General features: G+C 43.8%; 1 protein-coding gene across 1 annotated transcript; it reads left to right on the top strand.

The window, feature by feature from the left end:
* The first annotated feature begins 1,026 nt into the window (after positions 1-1,026).
* EXOC3 (exocyst complex component 3) lies at positions 1,027-27,985 on the top strand. Its single transcript, XM_054992024.1, has 13 exons — positions 1,027-1,098; positions 10,619-10,810; positions 14,057-14,276; positions 14,492-15,173; positions 16,822-16,939; positions 17,168-17,293; positions 17,680-17,780; positions 20,161-20,271; positions 21,000-21,150; positions 23,169-23,291; positions 24,645-24,806; positions 25,498-25,625; positions 27,312-27,985. The coding sequence occupies exons 2-13, from the start codon at positions 10,667-10,669 to the stop codon at positions 27,481-27,483; spliced, it is 2,238 nt and encodes a 745-aa protein (XP_054847999.1). The 5' UTR covers positions 1,027-1,098; positions 10,619-10,666; the 3' UTR covers positions 27,484-27,985.

Raw genomic sequence — 27,985 nt, 5'->3', positions numbered from 1 at the left:
ATATTATCCCCACAACAATCACCCTGTGAGGTGGGTGGGGCTGAGAGAGCTCCGAGAAGCTGTGACTCGCCCAAGGTCACCCAGCTGGCTTCAAGTGGAGGAATGGGGAATCAAATCTGGCTCTCCAGACTCGAGTCCCGCGCTCTTAACCACTACACCAAACTGGTTCTCCAAGATATCCAAGCCTGCAGGTTGCCAACCTCCAGGTAGGGCCTGGAAATCTCCCAGGGCTATAACTGCTCTCCAGACTACAGAGATCAGTTCCTCTACAGGAAAAGGCTTCTTTGGTGGGTGGACTGTATGGCATTATAGCCCACTGTTCCCCAACCGTTGCCCCATCAAGGCTCCATTCCCAAATCTCCAGGCGTTTTCAAACCTGTCATTGGCAGCAACCCTATTTCAGCTCAGCCCTACTCAGCTCCTGAGAGCTTGCTCTATCAGCGTCCCACCTCGTTGAGCTGCTAAGCCTCCTTGCTTAGCATACTTGCCAACCTCCAGGCGGTGGCTGGAGATCTCCCGGAATCACAATTGATCTCCAGGTGACGAAGATCAGTTCCCCTGAGAAAAACAGATCCAGAGGAGTTCGCTTGTTAATCTGTAGTTGCAAAATAGTAAAGAGTCCACTAACACCTTTAAGACTCGCCAACTTTATTGTAGCATACGCTTTCGAGAACCACAGCTCTCTTCGTCTGACGACGCATCTGACGAAGAGAGCTGTGGTTCTCGAAAGCGTATGCTACAATAAAGTTGGCGAGTCTTAAGGGTGCTACTGGACTCTACTATTTTGCAACCTGAGAAAAACGGCTCCTTTGGACAGTGGACTCTATGGGCTTATTGCCTACTGATCTCCTGCCCCTCCTCACGCTCCAGTCTCCCCAAGCCCCAAATCTCCCGGTACTTCCTTCCCTGGAGCTGGCCACCCGGCGCATACAGCCCAACTTCCCCACAGCCCACCCAAGCCCCGCAGGCGAGGGAAGAGAGCCACGAGCGGGAGGGCGTTTCGCGCAAGCGCACGGCACGAGGGTGCGCGCGCAGGCGCAGTGAGCGGCTGATGGCCGGGTTCTGTCAGAGGTTTCCGGTCACCGACGGCTGGCCCAGGTAAGCGACGGCTGAGCGGCCGCCGGGGGAGGACGAGCGCGGCGCGCCTGGCTCGGCTCGGCTCTCCGGTCCTGCCTTCCCGGTGCCTCTCGGGGCGGTGGGCCGCTCGGAGCCCTGGCCGTTGGGGGCTGCACCTGCGCTGTCGGGGCCCCCCGGGTCGCGGCGGAGAGGGGGCGTCGGTTGAGGGCTCGGTTCGAATCCCCGCCACGTCCTGAGGGCCGCTCCGTGACCCTGCCCTGGCCGAGCCTCCCTCGCGATCCAGCCCGGCCTGCCTCCTGGGCGCATCGCGGTCCTTCGGAACAGCACCTGGGGAAGGGGAGGCTGCAGAAAGAGCCGCACACGGGATAAAAGGGAGGCGGGGAGGGCGGTTCTGTGGGTCGTCTGGAACCCCCTGGGTGGAAGGAGTGGCGTGAAAGCCAGGTGGGCGGGGAGGTGAAAAAAGTAAAGCATGGATCCTTATAGATCCTGTCATTTTTGAAATAGAACCCCCCTCAAATCCAACGTCAGATCACATCTCGCAGCCAGAGGAGGGATTCGAATCAGGGTCTTTCGTATCCTAATTGGACATTCTAGCTGTCATGACCCCCTCAGCGATTCTGACAGAATCCCCGGAGGAGGACCGGGAAGAGCCAAGGTCAATGACTGTGATGGACCAGGAAGGGCCCAGGGCTGCAGGGGCACGTGTGGACGTCTCATCAGAGCCAGAGAGCACTCTGCCCGAGACTGTGGTAGCCCCTGAGACAGTCACCAGCCTCTGCCAGGCAGGACTTGAACTCAGGCCTGTAGTCCCCCAGGACCCTCTCTCAGTCTGCAGGAATGCTGGCAGCAGAAGACCTGAGCTGAGGTGGCACAGAGGAGACGAAGGGCCAGACTGGCTGCACGCAACCCCACAGCAGAGCTAGAGCAGTGCATTGAGGGTGGCTGATTCCGCATACATTGGATAATGCACTTTCAATGCACTTTATCAATTGTTTTTTGTTCCGCACACAAAAAAATCTGTTCCAAATGATCTATAAAGATGATTGGAAATGCATTATCCAACGTGTGCGGAATCACTCGGTGATACCTTGCAGGATTCTTTCTGGAATGCAAGTCCACCTCAGGAACTCCAGCGCCTGCCAGCAGTGCAGCTGGTATTTTTGAGGTGACTTCATGTAAAAATCCTGATGATCTGTGCCTTGGATCCATATTTTTGTGCCATAGTGGCACCACAAACCAATAGATGCATGATTTTTCTGGTGCAATCTGTAGCTATGGTCGTGATATGTGATTGTAGAGTGAGTTCTGGGATAACCCAAGTAAAAATCCTGAGGATCCGTGAGGATCTGTGCCTTGGAATAACATTTTTGCGCCATGACAGCCCAACAAAGTGGTGGGTGTGTGATTCTTGTGGTTCAATTTGTAGTTATAGACTGATGTTATTGGCTTAGACGATTCCACATAAAAATCTATAGGATCTATGAGGATCTGTGCTTTGGAATTCTGTTTTTGTGCCATTGGTGGTACCGCAAAATCGTAGATGCGTGTTTTTTGTGGCTCAGTCTATGCCTGTGGACATGATGTGTGATTGTATGTTGAGTTTCGAGTGATCCCATGTAAAAATCTAGAGGCCCCATGAGGATCCGTGCCTTGGATCCAGGTTTTTGTGATTCAGTCTGTGGCTGTAGACATGGTACGTGATTGTATGTTGAGTTTTGGGTGACCCTTGTCACAATCCTGAGGATTGGAGTGGGTCTGTGCCTTGTTTTTGTGCCATGGTGGTTCCACAAAGCAGTGGATGTGTGATTGTTCTGGTGCTGCCTGTAGTCTAAGACGTGATCTACAATATGATGGCAGTATTATTTTGTTTCAGTGTAAAAATCATATGAATTCATGAGGATCCATTTAAAATTTTCTGGGTCTGACTTTTACCCACTCCCAGTGCCAACTGCTTGTATTCCAGTCTGAAGATCTTTTATTGGTTAGCTGTTGTCTCTAATATACTGTGTCTTCTATCCTGAATGGAGGGTCTAGGACCCCAGAAGTCAACATTGATAACGTTGAAGACAGATGCAGCAGCTTTTTAGAAAAGTGGGCCCACTCTGGAAGTGCCGTTACTGTATATATGTGTGACCAGGGCTTTTTTTCTGGGCAAAGAGGAGGTGGAACTCTGTGGTGGAACTCAGGACCACACAATGACATCACTTTGGGTCAGCTGGAACAAGGGAGGAGTTTTTTAAAGTTTAAATCGCCCTCTGCGAGAAAGGTCACATGGCCAGTGGCCCCGCCCCCTGATCTCCAGACAGAGGGGAGTGTAGATCGCCCTCTACGCAGCGGTGTGGAGGGCAATCTAAACTCCCCTCTGTCTAGAGATCAGGGGGCGGGGCCACCGGCCATGTGACCATTTTCAAGAGGTGCAGGAACTCCGTTCCACCTCATTCCAGCTGAAAAAAAGCCCTGTGTGTGACATTATACAACATCTTTCCTCTCCAGGGCTGACCTCTGGAAAAAAATAAACTTCTATATATTTGAAGCAAAAGGTGGCATTCATGGTTCTGCCTGGTTGCCTTCCCCCATCCAAATTGCTCCCAAACACTCCCAATCCCCAGATCAGTGTTCATTTTAAAAATAATGAATAAGGTGACCAATAAATAAGGTGACCACATCACATATGTTCATGTGGCACTTTTAACCAAAAGGCTGACAGCCTGCATGAAACAGGTGGAGGTGGAACATTAATGGCAGAACTGACCCTTAAATTGCTGGCATTCCAGTTGTGGATGAGGCCTAGCCAATCCAGCAGCCAACGGATGTTCTCTCAACTGTGTGTTTGTCTTCTTCATCCTTTGTTTTCACCATTTTCAAATTGTGAGGGGTTTGCAAGTATGATCCTATGGATCTAGGGTTACCAGGTTCCCTTACCCTTCTGGTGGGAGTTGGGGGGGGACCCAGTATTCACCTGTCCAAAAATCTTTGTACACTCCTGGTGCCGATGTGATGATGTTATTTCTGGAAGTGACATCATCAGGCTGGCTGCGGGAATGCTCCTGTTCTTTGTGCGGGGCTGTTTGGGCCCGAAATGGGCCCCAAATGAAGCAGGGGAGCATTCCTGCAGCCAGCATGATGATGTTAACTCCTGGAAGTGATGTCATTGGGCCCCACTGGGAGCACACCTGCTGCAGGCCTGCCCAGACTCATTCCCCATGCCTTCCCCCCCCTCCAGCGAGGTGAGTGGTGACAGGGGAGGGGTGGAGACTGGGAGAGAGGCATCCCCCATCCCTACCAGGGGACTAGCAGCCCTGTATGGAACATCTTCTGCCCGTCACCTTTTCCGTGCATCTATTAATGGATACATCCCGTACCAAACAAAAGCTACATGGGTACCTGCCATTAGACCACCTGGTCTTGTTAGATAATTTGGAAAATTAGCCAACAAAAAATAATTTTAAACAAGAGGGAAATGGTGTGGAATACGCAGAATTTCTTCTGAAATCTCTTGTCATATGTATGGTGACCATGTTCACTTCAGCCCAATTCAGTTCACGGAACTGCACATTAAAATGTAGGGCAAAGACATTAAATAGACTGTTAGCTGTGAGGATTTATATAATTGTTAGAACTTTTAATGTTGTAAAATGTTAATGTTTTGGAGGTGGTCAGAGCTGTGGGTTGAAGGTGGTGACAGCTAGTAGTAGGGCTGTTCAAGCTCTATACCTGGAGCAAGGCGACAGTGAGATAGAGTAGATAGCTGCAGAAGTGGGCTGGAAGTTAAATAAAAGTTTTCTGTTATTCTAAATCTCTTTCAGCCCTATTCATGGATGAGGCCTAGTGTAAGGAGAATAAGAGTGTTAACGTTCGTGTGGCTTCTAGGTGTGGAAGGATGATTGCTCATGGAAGTAGTGACAGAACTATTTCTCAGTCAAACAGGAAAAAAAGGTATCAACAGGAAGAAGAATAAAGAAAAGAGTAAGTGTATAGGGATCCCAGGTGCCTGCTGGTTGCCAGTGATCAGTGGGAGGTTGCAGGCTGCCTGGCGATCGCTCGCCACTGGTGGGCACCCTGGGCACAAGCACAGCGTGACGATGTCACTTCCAGAAGTGACGTCATCGCATTAGCCATGGGAGTGCTCCCACACTTCACGTGGAGCTCATTATGGCCCCAGACAGCCACAGGAGCACTCCCATGTCCGGTGCAGTGATGTCACTCCTGGGAGTGACATCATTGTGTTGGTGTCAGGAGCGCACATGCAGATGGGTACCAGTTCCCCCCTTCCCACCAAGAGGATGTGGGGACCTGGCAACCCTAGATGAACGTACTGAGGTAGTCGTATGAGGAGATTTTTTCTGAGTTTGAGTAATCCTTGGGAGTCGACCCCTGATAATCAGAAGAGCTGTTGTGATTAAGGTACTAATTTTCAGTGATAAGATGAATGATTCCTCAGTGTTTGCACTGAGATTTAAGGAATAGTATGACAACTGATACTCTGAGAATTCTCACCCATAGATCAGACTTTACCAACTTTCAGTATCAGATAGCAGCTTGAAATAATAGTCAGTTACTAACTGCTATTTAATTTGGTGTGGTAGGCAGGCTCTATGGAGAATGAGCCAATGATAATTTGCAGTCTGTGGCATCCTCGTACCACAAAGAAGGTCACACCATATGTTATCTGAGGGGTTTTTTTGGTAATTTTTTTGGCTTCAAAAGCTACACAATTACAGGACGAGTATAATCTTTAGTATAAAGTCTGGAATGGTATCTTTGTGTACTACTACTTCTGTTACACTTTGGACATAACACTGCAGGATTGGGGTTCTCATAGACTAGTGCCTCTGTAAATGTTATGGCTAAACAAACAGCGTATATGTTCATTAACAAACCTACCTTAGATAAATATTGAACCATTATGAATATGTGAACAATTTCAAGTATAGCTAGAGTTTCAAGACTCCAGGACAGAAGCAGATAGCGATGATAACCTTCTCCACTATGGAACAGCTGTTGTGTTGGTCTAAAACATTAATCTAAACTAGTTGGACCAGATTCTTCAGGTACTCACATATGTTTTGTGGCATAGGAAGTGCAAGAACTCTCAGGTGAAGAACTCTCAGATATAGCTCCACATTGTGAAGTCTGCTGTTTCATCACAGACACATTCCATTCTTTGGATTGTAGCCAACCAACTTTTCTGCTGGGAGACAAGAAGGTAGGAGTCCCCTTTGAGCACCAAAAAAGGCTACTCTAAGAATATTGGGAACCTCAAGTAGAAAAACTGTGGGAGTGGGGGGCTGTAGTAGGTGGGGGAATTGGTGAGATTCAGTGATAAAGCTAGCTGGATCCACCCCCATGTATGAAAACTAGTAGAGGAAGAATGCTCAAAAGAACTTGATATAATTGAGGAGGTGTGACGGGCACGGTTCTCACCAGTTGCAGTTGCTCCCAGACAATCAAGAAAGATCAGACTCTGTGTGGATATACTCAAGTCATAAAGCAAGAACACCATATACATTGTTCATGATCTGACCTGAATGGAGCAAAGATACTCTCATTTGATCTTAATGCTGGATATCTCCAACTAGAACTTCACCCTGGATTTGGATACATCTCCAGAGTTACCAGTTTTCAATATATAGTATGGGAAAACTTATCTGGGCTAGTTGGGATGTTCAGCCTCATTGAAGACGTTCGTGAGGTTGGGATCATTTAAAAGGAATATAATGATGGATTTGAAGCTGCTCTACGTAAATTGCCCGCAAGAGTTGCAGCCACACATTAAATCCTGAGAAATGTGAATACACCTCTACTGCTGGGAGTGGTAGCTGTACAGGAAGCCTCAAACTCAAATATTTTATCTAAACTTAGAAGTTTACTTGATCTTGCCACATGCTGTGGGTGTTTCATCACCAACCTTATTACTCATCCCCTATGAGAGCTTACTAGCAAGAATAAAGCGTGAAAATGGATGGCTTAACATCAGTCAACAATGTCTCACCTTAAAACATTTATCTCCAATAATGCAATTTTTATCTCCAAGGGAGCCTGGAACTTAAAGTGGACGCAAACTCTATGAGGCTTAATATTATACAAAGGGATTCTGGTGGTCATTTAGATCAAGATGGGTAGCTGTGTTAGTCTATCTGTAGCAGTAGAAAAGAGCAAGAGTCCAATAGCACCTATAAGTAGACATGGGCACGAATGGGAAAAAAATTCTGAACACTGTTGTTCGTTGCCATCCACGAACAACGAACAGAACATGAACATGAACATGAACATGTTCAGTGTTCGTGGCCCTTTAAAGAGCCCTTTAAATTATCAGCTGGCAGGTGGCAGGGGAGGATTCCCCCTTGCCGCCCCTTTCCTGCCACGTGCAAGGGGGATCCCCCGTTCCCAGCGGGGGACTGGCAACCCTACATTACAATGCTATAGTGCTAATCACTATCAATTAAAAAGAGAAAATGGGCAGGAAAATAAAAAGGTGGTATTTGTGAAAGCGCCATCAGCTTTTCAAACAGCACACTGCAGCAAATCAGAAGTGTACAGAACACTTCAAAATGGAAGAAAAGGGTTTTCAAAAAAACTGGCTCAGCCCACATTGCAAACAGGACATGCGCAGTTTTGGTTGTTGTGGATTTTCTGGGCTGTATAGCCGTGGTCTTGGCATTGTAGTTCCTGACGTTTTGCCAGCAGCTGTGGCTGGCATCTTCAGAGGTGTAGCACCAAAAGACAGAGGTGCTACACCTCTGAAGATGCCCGCCACAGCTGCTGGCGAAACGTCAGGAACTACAATGCCAAGACCGTGGCTATACAGCCCGGAAAATCCACAACAGCCATCGTTCTCCGGCCGTGAAAGCCTTCGACAATATAATGAGCAGTTTTGTTTGAAAGGAGAAAAAAATCCACTAACAACTGACAGCCAAAGTGGTTTACAAGGGCTGTATGAAAAGATCCCATGTCAAACTTTATAACTTTGATAATAAATTATGAAAGAGTTTGGTGTTTTCAAACATACCATTTATTTTACAAAATTTATAACCCGCCTTTCTGCCCTCATAAAGGCCATTATATATATATGTTTATCGTTGCCAGAATGGTTCACATTTGCACAATAAACATATTGTTAAAAAATTAGGCATTACTGTTACATGCTTTTCTGCCCAATGAAAATCCACAGCAGTTTCCATCATTCTTCCCTCTATTTTATCTTCATAGTGACAACCCCGTAAGGTAGGTTAGACTGAGAGTGTGTGACTGGCCCCAAGTTACTCAGTGAGCTCCCATGGCAGAATGAGTAATCGAACATCAGGTAGTCTTATACAACATTTCTTTTTGTTCTGCATATTTTGAGTGAGTAAAATGTTTGACTTAAAAGCATTTTATTCGCCCCACAAAGGAAAATGTAAGAGTTTTTTCCAGTGTTCCCCAAACTTTCCCAGTGTTTCCACCAGAAAAATTAAAAGAAAAAAATACTCAGACATTTTGCGTGCACAAAACCTTGTCTTAAAAGTTTTCCACTTATCTCAAAAGGGGGAGGAGAATCATAAGAGCTTTTTTCAGTGCTCCCATTTTTTCCCCGAGGTCTTCATATCTTTACCTGTATGGATATCATTTTTGATTATCACCGATCACAAGCCACTGTACTTGATATTCACCAGAGTTTCATTCCAAACCACGGGCCATATAGAATGCTGAATGCTGCAACTCCCAGTTTAAGACAACCTTCTGGTCTATCATCCCCTGCAGTCTGTTTTTCAGGACTTTGTTGCACTTGGCTTCAGCCATTTACACCACACGACGTGGCAGAAACTCATGTATTTTCCCCTTATGTTTCATGCAGTTCCCAAAGGTACACTACAAAAGGTTCATGGTGCCACAGAGGGAGATAATTGTCTTCAGCACGTAATTGCCGTAGTCCGGAATGGCCAGTGGAATGCCTTTGCTTGTTGCGCCCTTCAGTCTGTGGGCTCATACCTTATCTCTAACTCTTGAAGAACATCAAGAGTGGTGTAAACTAAGCAGCTTCTTCAGGAAAAGATTTGAATTCCAATGATAGATTCAGAACTTTTTATCCAGTCCTGTCTTCTTTGTCAGTCAGCAGGGCTAGATCATAAAGTTCCACCTCCACCATAAGAGAATCTTTGAAATCCTGGGTCAGGTTTTACTTAGGGCACTCTCAACATCACGGAACTTAGTAAGCTTCTGTGGTCCCTCATTGGACCATGTTCTCTTTTCTTTGTTTCATTAGTCTATTCTGAATACATTTACTTTGCTTTCCTCAAGGAGACCCTCAGCATGCTCCCAAGTGACTACATCTTGCGCAGTCTACCATTGGCGGAGGGGGTCAAGGAGAGGCAGGAGACTCAAAAAGGGAGAGTGGAGGCTGAGAAGAGAGGGGTGTTTGAGGAGGAGTTGTAAGTGTGCTAGAGTGGGATGGAAAAGGGGGAGAACAAGGAGGCAGAGATGCTGTGCACCTAGTTTTGGCCATGGATACATTGGCAGGTGTTTCTTATCCTCTCAGGGAACCAAAGGAGAAATCTGCTGTGAAGCTAAGAGGAACATAATAAAGAAGCATCAGTGTAGCAGCTCAAAGAGTTCTGATTCTCCATCCAGACAGTGGGGGAAGGATCCAACATGAGTGTGAGCATGTCCCCAAAAAAGAGTCCCTCCCACAAAGTATTATAATGAGCCTTTTTATTGTCCTCAGAATAGGGATGAAAAGAGAACAGGGAGATGGGAAAATAGGCCCACTCGAACTCTTTAGAGTTTATAATATTGTGGAGAAAGAGATTGGGCTGGGGGGGGGGGCTAGAAATTTCCCAGTTGCTTATTTCCTCCTACCTCCCTACCTGTGTTTTTAATAATTCTGTCCATCAGTCTATCTGGATCAGATGTTAGGCCAGCTGACAGTGTTAGGAACAAACGGACACTGGCCTGTGGTCCGACTGCCTCCATTGCCGCAGTTGAGATATCAAAGCAGGCTGAGCTCTTTTGCTAATTTTCTGTGACTGTGTATTTCAATTGGCCCAGGACTCTTGGTCTCCTTAGTTGCTTGCCAGTGCTGGAGATTAAGGAAAGAGAAGCTCTTCCTGCTTCTAACCCATCGGCTTTACTTACCTCCTCCGCATGGGCAACTTGGATCCTCCTGTTCCCTCCTAGAAGTTGCAAATCTGTGCTACCATGCAGTTATAATTGTCTAGAGAGACCCCAATGACATTTCAGGACCCCTAATGTTCTGATACCCATGTGAACACCTAATCTAGTGTTCACATGGGTATCAGAACATGCTTTCTATCAGGAGAGTGGGTCTGTAAAGCTGAACAATCAATGAATAGATATAAAACAGAGCAGTTGAGCTGAGCAATTAATCTTTTATTCATAATCTGTCTACTGCTGCAGTGCTACAAGCACTTCCTGCTGGGCAGCTATCAAGGTGCTTGTACTTGACTTAGTGAGATTGGGCTTGTCACTAGCAAGTGTATTGGATCTGTAAGTGATGTCTGAGATAAAGTGGCTTTCTAAATATTTTATCATCCTCGTTCCCCAGTGTTCCTTGAGTTATGCAGACATCTACCTTTTGAGACGTGGCTCTAAAATGGAGGAGACGGACAGGGAAGCGGTTGCAACTGCTGTACAGCGGGTGGCAGGAATGCTTCAGCGGCCAGACCAGCTGGATAAAGTAGAACAGTATCGTCGGAGGGAAGCACGTAAGAAAGCTTCAGTGGAAGCTCGAATGAAGGTATGGAACTTCAAATATTAAGCCCATATGATTTCAATTTATGACAGAAAACAGCTGTAATTATATATATAAAGCCTTTATTGCTATAGGGAAGAGGTTTGGAGGATAATCTATCTGTGGGGTTTTGCCTTAATCACTATGTAGAGACAGAGTTTCATCAAAAGGTACGGACTGGGGAGGGTGACATCTTCTGTCCTTCATTGTCTTCCTTGAGGAAGCATCAGGCTCATCATTTAGACAGTGTTTTGTAGCACCTTAAAGACCAGGGGTCATTTCCTAGAAAAAGAACCGCAGAACTCATTAGCATAACTCATTAGCATATGCCACCACCACCCCCTGACATCACGGGAAGTGTGTCAGAAGGCACCATCCACCCCTCAGGCCCCTTTCCCCAAAAATCTCCAGGAATTTCCTTAAAGCAGAATGAACTCAAAGCAGCTTACCCTCTAGAGAGCCATCCTTGCTTGCACGCACGCATGCACTCACTCTCTCTCACAAGTCACAAATGAAAATAAAGCAGCAGAGCAGAATGAATTCAAAGCAGCTTACATTCCTTTGGAGCCCAGCCCCACTCAGCTTGCACTCATTCATTCATTTTCTCTCTCTCTCTCATGAGTCACAAATGAAAATAAAGCAGCAGAGCAGAATGAATTCAAAGCAGCTTACATTCCTTTGGAGCCCAGCCCCACTCAGCTTGCACTCATTCACTCATTTTCTCTCTCTCTCTCATGAGTCACAAATGAAAATAAAGCAGCAGAGCAGAATGAATTCAAAGCAGCTTACGTTCCTTTGGAGCCCAGCCCCACTCAGCTTGCACTCACTCATTTTCTCTCTCTCTCTCATGAGTCACAAATGAAAATAAAGCAGCAGAGCCTGCTGCTAAAGACGAGGACAGCCAGGAGGAAAAGGAATCATGTGGGCGGGCCCAAAACCCACGTGACCTCTTTTCAGATCTACTGGAACGCTGTTCTGGCACGTTCCGCCTCCAAATGAGCCCTGTTAAAGACTAACATATTGGATGTAGGTTTCCGTCTGTGAAACCTTCAGCCACAATATTGTTGTGTATATTTTGGTTGTTTATATTTTGGTTGTTTAAAATCGTATCTCCCCAACAATCCCTACAGGAAATTGAATCTCCCCCCTCTTTTCAAAATCTGATTCACATTAAATCCTTTGAATGTTAATAGGAATAAAGAGTTTATATATCTTGTTCACGATATAGTATTGAAAATTAGGATTGACACATCAGTTACAAGTATATTTGGCTTAAAAACTGTATTTATTCATCTTCAAGGTACTAGAGGTTTTTTCAACAGCAAGCAGACAAGGAAATCATCTAGCGTGTGTGTGTGGGGGGGAATGTTCTTTTTCTACTTGCCTAATTCTTGTACAGTGCAATCCTAAGTATGTTTACTCAGCAGTAGGTCCCAATTAACCAATAGTGCTTCCTCCCTTATAAGTGTGTTTAGGATTGCAGCCTTAGATTATTCCATCTTCCCTTTCTTCTCCCTTGTACCGTATTCCCTCTCAGTGCTTTTCTCATCCTGCACAGTTCCCATGGATGCAACTCTCTCCTATTCTGTCTCCTGATTGACTTTAGAAAAAACAAATGTTTATTGAACTGGTAACATAAATTTAGTAATTGGGGAAAAAAGCTTGCTTACACATTTCATTGGCTGTATTCATGACATGTTCTGTCTGCAGAATTCTACAAGTTCCTGCATGGGTACTCCCACAGGGCTAGATTCAGTCAGCTTTTCTGCTAGTGAAAAAGGAAAGAAGGGTCCCCTTTGGCCACCCAAAAAGGCTAGGCTGAAACTCATGGGACCTGCAAGCAGAAAAACCACTCAGGATAGGGGTTGTAGTTGGGAGCAGTATGAAAAAGCTGGCGGATTCCAATCTGTATATTTTAATAACCTCTTGGTGGTGGGAAGTGGAATATGAAACTCTTGGATTTTAATTTTATGTAAATGTCATATCTTATTTTGAAATACACAGACAACGAAAACATTCTACTTTGAATTCAGAGAACTACTTTAGGTGTGCATGCCCTGTGGGATGATAGACTTTTTCCTATGAACATCAGATCTGCCATGCTTTGGCAACTCCCTTTAGGCTGCTTCCATATGTTGTGATGCCCACATGGAAATTCCCCAGTAGCCTATCTACAGATTCCCCATTGAGCTGGAGAAAACAGGTTTATTCTTTCTCCAGCTTAAAGGGGAAAGCCCTAGGAGCAACATTCCCCCATTCCTATTTAATGTGGGGGCTTCCATACAGGGAAAAATCCCCATGTGGAACAGCCCTCATTTCAAACATGGGTTGTCAAACAGCTTGATAGATCGATGGTTGTGGGTTTTCCGGGCTGTATTGCCGTGGTCTTGGCATTGTAGTTCCTGATGTTTCGCCAGCAGCTCTGTCTTTTGGTGCTACACCTCTGAAGATGCCAGCCACAGCTGCTGGCGAAACGTCAGGAACTACAATGCCAAGACCACGGGGCTACAGCCCGGAAAACCCACAACAACCATCGTTCTCCGGCCGTGAAAGCCTTCGACAATACAGCTTGATAGATCCTTGTTCAGTAAGCAGAAATCCCAAATTAATTATACCATTCTTTTGGATCCTAGATTCCTAGCAGGCAGATTTTTTTTATCATTGTTTGATTGAACTTAATATTGTAAATGGAACTACTTAGTACATTCCTATATAGAGCTTTTTAACACGAGAAATTTTCTTCAGGATCTTCAAAAAATGCTATACTACATACATGCTACATTACTTGTTAAAGTTAACGTGTTTATTATAATAAGATTCCCGTAGGCTAGCCCAAGTTCATCAGAGTTTGGAAGCTAAGCAGGTTCAGTAAGGTTTAGTACTTGGATGGGAGACCACCAAGGATTTCTATGCAGAAGAAGGCAAACCACCTCTGTTCATCTCTTGCCTTGAAAACCCCATGAGACATTGCCATAAGCGACTTCACAGCACTTAATTATTAATCGTATTCTTATTTTTTACATATTGGTTCCATATGTCCTTGATTTCAATATGTGATTATAATACTTCATTTCATTATTTATTATCTCGGTTTGATTCAACAATTTTGTCTTTGAGTGTTGGTTTTTTCATAATGGTGCTTTCCATTGTGAGGCATCAAAAATGAGTCTCGCCAAAATATTTTGTAACATAATTTGTTCTTAGATGTTTGTTGCTAACATAGCGAGCTAACTCTTCAGCTTATCTTTTCAGGCCGCCATCCAGTCACAGCTCGATGGAGTTCGAACTGGTTTAAGCCAACTACACAATGCACTAAATGATGTCAAAGATATTCAGCGTTCTTTGGTCGATGTCAATAAAGATTGGCGGCAGAGTATCAACACCATAGAAAACCTCAAGGATGTTAAGGACGCTGTAGTGCAGCACAGCCAACTTGCTGCTGCTGTTGAAAACCTAAAAAATATATTTTCAGGTATGAGTCTATGATGTGTGGCCTTACTCTGAGGAAATAATAATTAGATTTTAAAGCTATGAAGGAGTTAGCAGAGGCACCATTAATGCTGGGAAGAAATTGTTTGAGTAGGAAAGGAATATTAAACCCTACGTCTCGTTATTTCTTAAGCAACTAAGATTCAGAAACTGGATTAGGTGCTGTGGTGTTAAATTCCTTTTTCTTTTGCTTCTCAGTGCCAGAGATAGTTCGGGAGACCCAGGACTTGATTGATCAAGGGCAATTGCTGCAAGCCCATAGAAAGTTGATGGACTTGGAACACTCTCGAGATGACCTCATGTATGAGCAGTACCGCATGGACAGCAAGAATACTCGTGACATGAATCTCATTGACGATTATTTTGGAGATATGCAGAAGCTCTCTGAAGAACTGGCCAAGCAACTCTGGATGGTCATTCAGAGGGCTCTAGTCACTGTCCGCCGAGATCCAACCTTGCTAGTTTCAGTTGTCAGAATAATTGACAGGGAAGAGAAAATAGACAGGCGAATGCTAGATCGGAAAAAGCAAACAGGGTTCATCCCACCAGGCAGACCTAAAAAATGGAAGGAGAAAATGTTTAGTGTGTTGGACCGAACTGTCACTACTAGGATCGAAGGCACACAAGCGGGCACTCGGGAATCTGACAAAATGTGGCTTGTCCGTCACCTGGAAATCATCCGCAAATATGTCCTTGATGACTTGCTGGTGGCTAAAAATCTTATGGATCAATGTTTTCCACCACATTATGAAATTTTCAAAAACTTACTAAGCATGTATCATCAAGCATTATCTATGCGCATGCAGGACCTGGCCTCGGAAGATCTGGAAGCAAATGAAATTGTTAGCCTTTTAACGTGGGTTTTGAATACTTACAAAAGGTAAGGATGCTTGCTGTGTTAGTAGGACAGTAGCAATTATTTTTTAAAAAAAATTGGTTTGGGCTTGATGATGTAGCTGGAAGGGGTAAGCATACAAGATATGAACAGGATTTTTTATTTATTTTTATTTATTTATCATATTTGTATTCCGCCCTCCCCGTGAGCAGGCTCAGGGCGGATAACAGCATTAAGAACATTTAAAACATTCCATATAAAACATTTTAAAGCATCATACAAAAATATAAAAAATAGCAGCACTCTTTTTCCTGATGGCGGCAATACAGTTTTATAAGTATAGCTGAATCGACAGCTATGTATAATTACTATAGGATATAAATACAAAGACTCCAATTCTGTGGTTCAGTATGAAGCTTCCTTATTAGGAAACCTGATGCTTGGTCCTAAAATAACATTTTTTCTAAGTTTGCCACCTTATGGATCTTTACATGAGAGTAAGCTCCGTTGCTTTCAGTGGGGCATTTTGAAGAATCCTGGTTAGTCTTGCACTGCACATAGCATAGGGCTTCTGCCTGTGGCCCCTCAGCCCTTAGAGTGCACTTGTAGTTAAATGTAAATTTTCACATGACTCTTAACAATTCCTTCTGCTTTCAAGATTAATGGTTTCAAGACGTTTAGGAGATTTGATAAAGATGGGCAAGGAGGAAGAAGGGTCAGCTTGAAGTGGTGGATGAACAGGGGCAAGCTGTGATGTGGGCAGAGCAGCTTATTATGTGGAAGGCTTCACCTTTTAGGCTAAGGGCAATTATCATGTGATCTTCCTGTTTGTGGTAGTTATTTTTAGGATCCAAAAATTTCTAGGTTTAAAGTAAGTTTGTAGCCCTCTTTTGCTCATTAATACATTTGAAATTAGGATTGCAAAAATGAATAGTAAATTAGGACTGTTCCCTCCTGTTCTGGATGGTTCTGGGACTTGTGAGGCCTCTAGGGCCTCACTCCCTTACCACACTCCATGCTTCCTTGAATGTTCAGGTTTATTATTCTTTTTAAAGGTAGCTATCTAGTGTGCAGGCAGTATTCTGTCCAGTTCATCAGCAGGAATTAATAGTCAGAATCATAACCTTGTGCTTATATACCACTCTTCTGAACAGATTAGTGCCACGCTCAGAGTGGTTTACAAAGTTAATGTCATTATTTTCCCCGCAAACAGACACCTTGTGAGGTGGGTGGGGCTGAGAGAGCTCCGGAAATCTGTGACTGACCCAAGGTCACCCAGCTGGCTTTAAGCGGAGGAGTGGGGAATCGAACCCGGTTGTCCAGATTAGAGTCCTGCTGCTCTTAACCACTGCACCAAACTGGCTCTGCTTTTATATTCCAGTCTTCTATCCAGGAAGTACGGAAGTTCTGGGATTACTGAGCATCACTTGGGCATGTAGCCCTTATTGTTAAATGTTATGGAAGTGAAATTGTATTGATTTTAATGTGAGACATATTTCGATTCTTCTGTCTTGCATTGGTTATGCTTCCCTCCCCATGGAAGTATTTCTGGTTATGGGCCTGGCCCCTCTTGCGCTGTACTCCAAGGCTTAGGAAAAGCAGAAGATCCTGGCCTAACTTTTCACATTTGCTGCTATAATACTACAACCTTTGTGTCCCTTCATGTCATCTGTCTGTTCCTTCTTCAATTCAGTGAGGAGATGATGGGCAATCCAGAACTAACCCCAGAAGTGGATGTAAATTCCCTGCAGCCTCTGCTTTCTCAAAATGTGGTAGATGATCTTCTTAACACATACATGTCGACCCTTACAGTAAGTAAGAACAGTGATTTTACTGCCTTGAATTGTTTAAATTGTTTGTTGTGGCACACACTGCAATTTGACTTGCGTCACAATCCTTCCTAATGAGGATTGGTCCATGATATGTGATTGGAACCCAGTGAGATTGGCGGCAATGCCATTCTGCCTTGTTTTTGTTTAGATTCAGCGGTCAGTTGAAAAGCAATTTTATCTGTCTTCTCTTTGATTTGATCTCTGCAGTCCAACATCATTGGGTGGCTGCGAAAAGCACTGGAGACGGATAAAAAAGATTGGCTGAAAGAAACTGAACCAGAAGCAGATCAAGATGGATACTATCAAACTACGCTCCCTGCTATTGTATTCCAGGTATAATAATTGGATTCTGCACCGGGACGTTGGTGTACTTTGTGTTATTTGTTATCTGTTCTGCCAGCAAATGTCCGCTGCTTTCCCATTATATCAACAGAAGTGTGAGGCCACAGCTAACTTAGTACTAACATAGTACAAACAAAATGCCCGTAATCGTGGTGGGCCTGAGGAGGGGATGGGAGGCCCTGTGGGTTGCAGGAGCTCAGTCAGGGCACCGTGTGCTGGTCTCCCAGTGTGTTGGGGAGGGTATGTCTGAGCAGAGGCACCGGGGATGACCTCTTTCCCCATGAGGCTTCTGGCTGCAGCTTGCAGGGAGCACGTTTAATACCTGGCTGCTGCTTTCTTAGTATCTACGGCATTGACCAAGTGGCTTCCTCTTTCAGATGTTTGAACAGAATCTTCAGGTGGCTACCCAGATAAGTGAGGATTTGAAAATAAAGGTACTACATCTGTGCCTTCAGCAAATGAGTTCATTCCTCAGCAGGTAAAATTAAATGACAGTTTTTACTCTCTGCAGTTCTGTCACTTGGGAATATTTCCCCCCAAATACGCTAAGTCGCTCAGGTCTCCTTATCTCCCTGTTGTTAATCTTCTCAACTGTGGACTTCCACAAAAATGAGAGAAAATGTTTCGCCTCCTATTTCCCAGCCTAAACAGCAGGGGAGCTTTGTTAGCCCTTCCAAGTTTATGCATCTCATACTTCACAAGACAAAACAAAGGGCTCTTTTCCCATCCGTGCTGTGAGCGGCGGCAGGCTTTGACGAAGTTGTTTTTTTCCCCTCATGCACCTCAGTTGCATGGATTAGTGAGCGGCTGAAGCACATAAGGAGAGAATACCGAAGCTGCTGTTCCCAGGATGTCTGGTCAGATTAAAGAGTCCTTTGCCTGTGTTTCAGCTCCAAGAGTGCAAAGGAATAGCTAAGTGCACAAGGACGCACCGTATAGTAATGATCTTTGAAGTTTGTTTTGTAAATGGCAGTTGCAGTAGTTAGAATATCAACACAGCATAATACAGGAAAAAAACAAGAAAAAATAGTCCGTACTAAAAGGTTTCCAGTTTTCTCCAAAGCACATATTCGTATCATGGCAAATCTATACTTTCTCTAGGTAATGATTAAAAGCTCTCTTTTGTCTAATGTAAAAATCCCTTAATCCATAAATCCACAAATCATCAAATCATTGTTATCTATTTCATATAAATAGGCTGTGAAGAGTTTCCACTCATAAACAAACAAACGTACTGACTTTTTTTAAACAGTGAAGTAAGCAGAGTTGAATCCTTCCAATTTTGAGCATATCATAGTCTCGCTGCTATAATCATATATAAAAAGAGAGTGCCAGCACTTTTTTCCAACTGAAAGTCTATCATTCCCAATAAAGATGTCTCAGGTTTCAGTTGGACTTTAATCTTTAAAATCTTCTGTATTTATAATTGTATTGGTTTCCAAAAGATTTTTGCTAACTTACAAGACCACCACATATGAGTACATTTCCAACATACATTCGACTGTCATGTATGCCAGCATATCCGCCATGGTTGTATTTTGCATTTTATAACGGTCAGTGCTGTTTTGTACTGTTTGCCAGAATTATATGCTATAACTCTGGGTGATCATCTGAGTGTGTCTTAACTTCTGACATTAAGTGCAGGAGAGCTAGTGGGCCCCTCCATTGTCTGTTGAAAATATGTACTTTCACTTTTCTAGTAAGTGTCCTTGGAGAGAGCTGCTAACAGCGAACATTGTCACTTTCCCAGAGGCAGATTTCCTTTGTACTTCATGTAGTCTAAAGTACTGGGTTCCCATGCAACCTCTTTGGGGTTTCGTGCCAGAATGACAACAGATGCGGGAGGACAGGAAGTTTTCCTATAATAGCCAGACCGTTGTTTGAATTGTCACTGCTGCCAATTTCTGCACCTTCGGGTGAACACCTGTACTGTAGGGATCTCAATAAAGCTACTTCAACTGGAACACCTGCATGTTAACCGTGGAGGGCTTGAGGGACCTCACTGCCAGGGACTGACATCGACATACTACTAGACATTATTAGTATGTGCGTAATTGTGGTATTTTTAGGTTTGTTTTTAATTACACAAAACTCTTAATAAAAAAAGAAAATAGAGAAGAAAGAATATCAACACAGCAAGGAGTGTCTTTCAGTCTCACAGGCATTCCCTAAGTGGAGTTCTTTGTCTCTAGGAGCTTGTAATGAATACAAAATCCCTTTGGGTAGAAAGGAATTAATTACATCAATATTTCTAACTACAAAGCAATTGATCATTGTATATACTCCCAGTGGCAGATCACTCTCCCAATCAACAGTACTGTCCGCTCATAAACCACTAAATCTTTGGCATTTTATGTGGAGTAGCACATAATGGCTTTCTAATTGCTTCTTGTTTTTGGCACAAAGTGTATTCCTTGTATCAGCAACAGGTGCATACAATGTGCTTATAATTGCAATAGTTTGATTGGGTTCTCTGTTAGTCATATTTGTGATGTACTTTGCTAATACACGTTAGCTCTGATGTTTCCCACCACTGTTGTGATGTTTGACGGTAACCCCTGAATCGGTTGCCTCCTGATTGTGGGCACTTGGTAGCAGTTTTTAAATTAGTGAATTGCACATAGTGAAACTGCAAATTCCAGGAGTGTAGCTGTGTTCGTTTGTAGACCAAAAAGTGTTTTTGTTAATTGAACCACATCTGCAGAACTCTTCCCTTGTAACTGTTAGAGGCTAGGCAGATCCCAAAGACAGATGGCAAGATTTCCCCCTCTGTTTCTGCTGGCCATCAGGGGATTGGCACTGTCAATAGTTGAATGGGTTCTCTCTTTACATCTTGGATTTCCCCCCCTCTTACATAGGTACAGAGAGGAAGCACATTTATATAAAGAAGAACATCTAAGAAACCGCCAGTATCATCCATGCTACGTTCAGTATATGGTTGCCATCATTAACAACTGTCAAACCTTTAAGTAAGTTTTGCATACTGAGGGCCCTTTAGATAAAAATGCTTATTATTTTTTTAAATTTATAAGGGTAACAAGAGGGGGGGCCCTAGAAAGACATGCTCCCTCTCATCTGGCTTTGGCTTTAGCTTTCCCATCCCCTTCTTGCCCACCTGCCCTGTCCCTTTCCTACTTTACTTGCCTATCTGGTTCTTTCTTTCTCAGCCGCTCACCTGTCCACCTGCATTTCTCCCCTGCCCATACAGTCATTCTCTGTCCACCTGCCCAAGCGGCTGCTTTTTCTCCCTTCATGTCCTTTCCCCCATTCTCCTGGTATTCTCCCCCTGCCCCAGCTTAGCTACTTGTTCTTTTTTCCCTTCTTCTCCCTTGCTCTGTGGTGGCCCACTGCCATGTTTTTGTACAGCTCCATGGGTTCCTTGGCAACCAGCGGCCCTTCTGTTGTCACTTTTTTAAATTGATGGATCTGCTATTTTAATAGACTGTATGATGCTATCTGCTGTTTAATTATTTATTGATATGTTTTAATGATTGCAGTTTTATTTTTATGGAAGCCACCCAACTGAAGAGTCTTTTGTTGAAGGCTGTTTTAAATCAATAAGTTTTCAAAACTCAGAATGGGGTATACTCTCTTCAGTGAAGGCTAACTCCTGAAGGGACTTCTGTTGGTAGCTGTCCCCTTATCTGATTGAGTGAACTGGCATTCATGCGCAATGATTTTGTCTGTCTTGTCCCAGGGACTCGATCATTAGTCTGAAAAAGAAATATTTGACTCCTATGATGGAAGATATCATGGCAAGCAGTCATGCATGCATCTATGCCGTTCTAGATGATGTTGCCAAAGAGGGTTGTTCGAGCCTACTCGATGAAGTTTTCATGGATTTAGAGGTTGGAATTTTCTTGCCCTCAGAAATCCCTTTGAGTGAGATCTGTGTATGCAGGTGATTTGGATGTGCATTCAGACACAGTCGCACAGTGCAGTATCATCCGTTCCCCATGTGTCTCAGGTGCATGAAAAGGTGTGTCCTTACCCACAGCTCGCTCAGTCAGTTCCAGAGTGCAGAGCCATACTTGCTCTCTGCTTGTGGTGTGCTGTTATCTGGGTTTACCTGTCCTATCAGCTGGCATATCCAAGGAGGAAGACCATCCTTCCTTCCAGTGATTCACTACAGATAAACCCAGATAACAATACTCCACAAGCAGATAGTAAGCACACTGCCGAAAAAATGCCTGCAGGTGCTGGCACCTGATGACTCAGGCAAACAAGAAAGGCAGGCAAGCGGCACGTTATGAGGAAAGGCTGCATTAAAAAAAGTAGAGTCACTAGATAATTTGTCTGCAATCCAATAATGGATTTTTCTGCAAGAATCAGTCGTTGTCTGAACAGGACCAAAATCCGTCCAAAATATTCCAAAAGAGTTTGCAAGTGTGTATGGCCCTGACTTGAAGGTCACCAGTGAGCCTCCCTGGTGCAGGGCTGGGCCTCCCACTGCAGGGCTTTCAGAGCAAGGATGCTGCCACACAAACAGTGCTGAACCTCAACCAGGTTCACAGGTCAGGGGGAGCCTGTCTGGGGTCCATCTACCGTACAGAGCAGCAGCTGCCACCACGTCCCCTGCTAAGCCTGGGAACTGAGGCGGGAACCAAGCCTAACCAGACTTGAGAGGGAGCAAGCTGAATCGCAACCAGAGAGTTAAACAAGGTAGCATGCCCCAAAATTGGCCAAGATACTGTCTTCAGACTGAAGTAGCTGAACCAAAGAAACATCACACAGTTACAAACTATAAAGTGTTTATTGATAAGTGATAAAATACTGATCTAGGAAATGTGCATAAAAGATAGATAAGAAAGCTAAATACCCTAGTATCAACATACCTGGTTAGTAATGCAAAGTTCAGTAACACAGTTTCCAGGCATCAAAATGTGATTGTAAATCCAAGTGGCCAAGAGTTGGATGTCACATCCAAACCCCAAGCTCAAGAGCAAAAATGTAGCTGACTGAGCCACCCTTTATTCCCAAAAGCCCAGCAGTGGGGCAAGATGGATTAACCAATCAGAACAGGGCAGTGACACAAGGGTGTGATTGCCTGCAGCTGAACCGGGCCCCTCCAACAGTACCCGTACTCCGCTGAGAACCAAGGTGGCCCAGATAAGCTCACGAGATGAAATGTTTCACAGCCAAGGTGACCTTGGGTGCCCCAACTCCTCCTCTTAACAGTTTCATGGAAGTCTCACACCTGTGGCAGATAACGCACTAACATGCTTCAAGATGCATCTGGAAGTGAGATCATTCTTTCTTTGCTAGCTTTTTCCCAATGGTTTTTACCCAACAAGCTTTGCAAGACTCTGGTCAAGCAGGCATGACTCTTAACATACGTTAGTCCCAAAGCAGGCATGTTCTCCACAGGGACAGCCCTGTTTCTCCCTCTTGCCTGGTGTAGCGTAGTGGTTGCACTTCACTGGTTCAAATCTCACTACTGCCATAAGTTCAGCATGTAGTCTTGGGTAAGCTACTCCTCTCAGCCCAGCTCCCCAGCTGCATTGTGGGGACAATAACACTGACTTTGTTCGCTGCTCTGAGTGGGCACTAATCTCTGCAGAAGAGCGGTATACAAATGAACTGTTATTATAACGGGACATGAAGCAGAGCCTTTCCTGCAGATCTCAGTGTTGGAGGGGGGGCAGGGGGTGTCAATATGCATGGAGAAAGGTGCTGCTTCATGCATACTCAGTCCATTTTATCCCAAGATTCCCATCAAAGTTTCTCGATATGGAAGACTCAGGCACTGCAGTTTTCAAGAATAATTGTCATTGTCCATTTAAAATTCTGTGATATACAATGAAAGAAATTGAGATGCTGTTCAGAAGCAGTTCTGAATGCTGTTCCTTGCTGTTTATCCTTTTAGCCACATCTCAGTGAGCTGATGACAAGGAAGTGGCTGGCAGGATCCAATGCAGTGGATACAATCTGTGTAACGGTAGAGGATTATTTCAATGACTTTGCAAGAATAAAGACGTCCTGTAAGAAGGTATTTGCAGAACATACGCCTCTCACCATACGTTCCCTGGAGAGCCCTTCGTTCAGCAGGCCAACATCTGCTGGTGGTCCCCGGTCCCAGCCTCGACCAGGGCCAGGGACTTCTTGGCCCTGGCACCGACCTGGCAGAACTCTGTCTGTAGAGACTCGGACAAAGCAGGATTTACTATCTTTACACCAGGTCTGCAAGTCAGAGACGTTCCGCCAGGCATATGGTGGTTGAGGCAAGCACCCTCCTTCCCCAATTGGCCTCCCATCAGAGTGGCATATAACTCCCCCCCCGCTCCCCCCCCTGCCGATCTGCTGAACATCAGGTAGCTTACCACCTGCCCCCCAGGCCTTTGCATATTGAGAGATTGTGCATTAAGAATGCGGCGATTTTTTTACTTGAAGTGTTTTAATTATTATGCTGCCTGTTTTATGTTTCTGATGTGATCTGCTCTGAGCTTGGTTTTCAGGGAGAACAGAATATAAGTGTAATAAAATAAATAAAATACATTTAAAATACTTTCAATGCAATCCTATGTTGAGTTACTCAAGTGTGGTCTCATGGTTAGAGTGTTGGATTAGGATCAGGGAGTCCCAGCTTCAAAGCCCCGCTCTTTCACAGAAGCTTGTTGGGTGACCTTGGGCCAGTCCCACAGCCTTAGCCTGAACTTCCTCACAGGACGGTTGTGAAGATAAATGGAGGAGAATGATATAAGCTGCTTTGGGTCACCATTGGGCAGAATGTCGGTATAAATGAAGTAAGTAAATAAATAAGCCCATTTAAATCCATGTCTTAAGACTGTAGTAACTCTACAAGAGATTACTTTGTAGGAGTCTCATGTCACTAGTAGTAATTTTTTGTTCTCTTCAGCTGGTGTTAGAGACTGGCGATTTCAAGATAGCAGTTTCAGTTGTCTTCCCCTCATCCCTTGAGAAACACTTGGCAATAGTGCCTTGAGTCTCTCCCATAACTCCTGACTCTTGTCAAGAGTATACAAGCTAAGCATACTTTTTTGAGCATGAAATGAATATTGTAACGGGAAGCCAAAGTAATTGGGGAGCTTGTTTAGTTAAATATCATGAAAGATGTCTTTGAACTCAGTTTGTAGCTGTGCACCTTTTCTCCTTGGGGATTGCAGCTAAACACTGACTTAATTTCATTTCATTTATACCCTACCTTTCTCCTCAATGGGGACACAAAGCAGCTGACATCGTTCTTCTCTCCTGCATTTGGGTACCGTGAATATACAAATACAGGCGTGCAGGTTAACTGGAGTTAGTTTCCCCTCCACTAACTATTATTCTAATACTGGATTAAAATTTACACGTGATAATTTGAATATTTCTTTTTTATCAGAAAATGACTATCGAGTGCCATCGTAGGGTTGTGGTGGAGTATATCAAAGCGATTATGTCAAAGCGTATAACTTTCAAGAACGCTGAAGAACGAAGGGAAGGCGCCGAAAGAATGAACAGAGAAGCTGAACAACTCAGATTTCTGTTTAAGAAACTTGCTGCTGTAAGTATTAGAAAACTGGAATGAGAAAAGAGAGGACATTGTAGAAGTGATTGCAATTGTGAACTGGCATCTTAAAACCCAGACTACTCACAATGCTTTGTAACTGTTTTTTCCTGGAGTTTTTTTTTTCTTCTCCCTTGGAAAAAATGCAGCCACGGATGCTGCAGCGTCCTACAGAAAACTGGCACATAGGGCAGTTTTGCTGCTATCTGTTGATATGCATTCAGGAATTCAGAGGTGACTCAAATGCAAAGAGCAAATAGGATGCAATCACTACTTAAGCAGAAGATAAACCAATCGAGTCTTTAAAAAGGTAGGAGTGAGGGCTCTGACATCAGTCTTCAGAATTAAAATCTAAGAAATATGTTAACCCAGACATCTGTTAAGACGTTATTGTCGTTATTTGATTAGTCCGATACTACTTCTATTTGCATAGGATCACTGAAGGAATTTCACAGTGGTCTTGACAAAAAACTTTGGTGAACTGAATCTACACTGTGGTCATATTCTAGCACAGAGTTCAGTGTAGCCCCTGAAGTCCAGGGTTTACAGCAGTCTTGCACTTTCTCCCTGTATGTTACAGTTGGCCTTGCATTTTTAAAATGAACTTTTGCTATCACTTGCATATTAAGCATAATGTTGGTATCAGATGTCTGAAAAGGATGATAATTTGATAATGTTTAATTAATAGGGCTCTGGGGAGGATACGGAAGGACTTTGCAGCGTCATTGAAGGCATTGCGGAAGTTTTCAAGTTGACTGATCCTTCACTTCTTTACTTAGAGGTCTCAACTTTAGTTAGCAAACACCCAGATATTAGGTAAAAGGTTTTATTTTGTTTTTCCTCATGGCAAAAATTATTGACTGTTTTCTGAAGACTATGACAGTGCTTAATAAAAATGTTGAGTTGTTTCTCTATTACTTCAGCTTTTACATGTGAGATATTACGTAGTTCAAAGCACAACTCAGCCCCGCAAAAAAATCTTCTGGTTATGCATATTACTCAAAAGCTGTCACACAGTTGCAAGGAAAAGTAGCCTTATGGTTTATTTAAGAATTGGATTGTACAATTGTTTAGTACTTGGAGCAGGATTTCCCAAAACGAAGTATGCCTTGGGGTAAGACTGTCTATTCTTTGCCTTGTACTGCTATGGTGAGATTTACAAGGAAGAATCAGCTGGTGGGAAGGGGTTTCGGAGTCTGCTTGAGAAAATGTTTGTGGGGAGCATTTTCTACACCAGTTCCTCTCCACTTCTAAACTATTTGGTTCCTGAGCTAGGATTCAAAACCAGAAAGCTGCCTTGGGGCAAACTGCCCTGTGGAGACACCAGTAGTGGCACATTAAAAGGCATGGGAAGTATTAGGGACCATTTCTTCCTACTTGGCAGTGCTCTTAGCACGTCTGTCCTGCCCTTCTATTTTTTGCCCTGTAGCTTTAAGGTTTGCTGTACTTCATTCCACAGTCCTACATTTGAAGAACATCTTAAACAAATTTCTACAATAAGTCAAGTTTCTACAGACACAAATCTACTTCTGTACCACTTCTTCCTCCATGTTAACATCTAAAAACGCGAGAGGAGTTACGGGCTTTCTGTTTGCATGATTTAAAAAAATAGTTTATACAACAATCCCATGACTTATTGAAGAAAGCAGAATCACTAGAGTTCCCTTCAAACAATTTGTCTGAAAGAAAATTGCTTTCAAAAAGCAAGTATGATAGTTCGATTCTAAACATGAAGCAGAACCCGTTTCTCTCTCTGGGTGTTTGTCACAGAGAATGTTCGTGGTCTTCTAGCACCTCAATAATGCAAGTGTATAATGATTCAGCAAAAATAAAAAGTGAGTTGGATGGAAATAGGTTTGTATGGGTGTGGCTGGACTCCAGTGTGTCTGAACTTGCACATTAAAATAATACATGGGTGTGGCTGGAACCCAGTCCGTAGCCCAGTGCGTCTGAACTTGCACGTTAAAATAATAGTCTCCTTCTCCACGTCACCCAATTGTCTTCTAAAAATTGGTGAGAGTCCAGGGACATTCCAGAACTGGAAACCTGTAACATTTAAACTTTTTAGTTGTCAACTCTTGGGAAAAGATCATGGAAAGGTGAGAGTGTGTTGTGTGGTAGGAGCAGACTGGAGGAAGCTGACAGTGCTGTATGCTGTCAAGCAGCTAGTCTGGATGACTGTAATTGAATACAGAATTGCAGAAACGGCATAGAGATGGGAGACCAAAGAACCTGATGTATTGAACTGATTTAATCTGTTTAAAAATGTACTGCACAGTAGTATCTTGGTTGGTTGGTTGGTTGTGGGTAGGGCTCTCAAAAGAGAGAGTGGAGAATTGGCCCACAAGTGCCGTTTTAGAACATCCTGAAGGCTGCACACTTTTTGGTACTGACATGGAGGGTGTATGTTACAGAACAGATGCATGCAAGTGAATTGCAAGCTACCAATTGTTTTATTCTTTGACCAGTCTTGAACCGATGCTGTATTTCTTTGATTGGCAGGGACGACCATATTGCAGCTTTGCTGACAATGAGAGGAGACGCCAGCAGGGAGATGAAACAGACCATCATCGAAACTCTAGACAAAGGTCCAAGCCCACCAAATCAAAACTATGTGCCAATTTTTAAAGACATCGCAGTTCCAACACTAACTGTGCCAAAGCTTCTTAAATAATTCCAACAGAATTCCAATATAACAACATTTAGGAGGTGGTGTTAATATTTTAAGCTCATTAATAGCCTAATTTGGCCTGTGCACTTAGAACTGATTAGGTTTTTGTTTCTTCTGTCCAATCTTAGCAATTACAACCAGATGCAGAGATTGCTGTGTTGGCCATTTGAAGAATAAGAAATATTCTGAAGGCCAGAGTGCTGTCTACTGGCATCTTATATTAATGGGCAACTTCACCATCAGCAACACACTTTTTCACAATTATTTATCTTGAACTTTATGTAACTGGATGCATCATTGACTGTGTTTTAGAAATCTTAATTAGGAAATATTTATGTAGTCAGCTTGGATGAATTTGCTACTAGGTGAATAAATGGGGGTGGGGGACAACTTCACACTTTTAAGGTACATCAATGGTTTGGGGTCTCCCCCATCTAATTGACTTTCACTTGATTTGGAGAAGAAATGCGTGTAAGATCGCCAAATAAAAAAATGATGGCATTGA

This window comes from Eublepharis macularius, chromosome 11 (genome assembly GCF_028583425.1).
Source record: "Eublepharis macularius isolate TG4126 chromosome 11, MPM_Emac_v1.0, whole genome shotgun sequence".
NCBI lineage: Eukaryota > Metazoa > Chordata > Lepidosauria > Squamata > Eublepharidae > Eublepharis > Eublepharis macularius.
The sequence above is the reverse complement of the archived record's forward strand: the minus strand, read 5'-3'. Positions and strand labels throughout refer to the sequence as shown.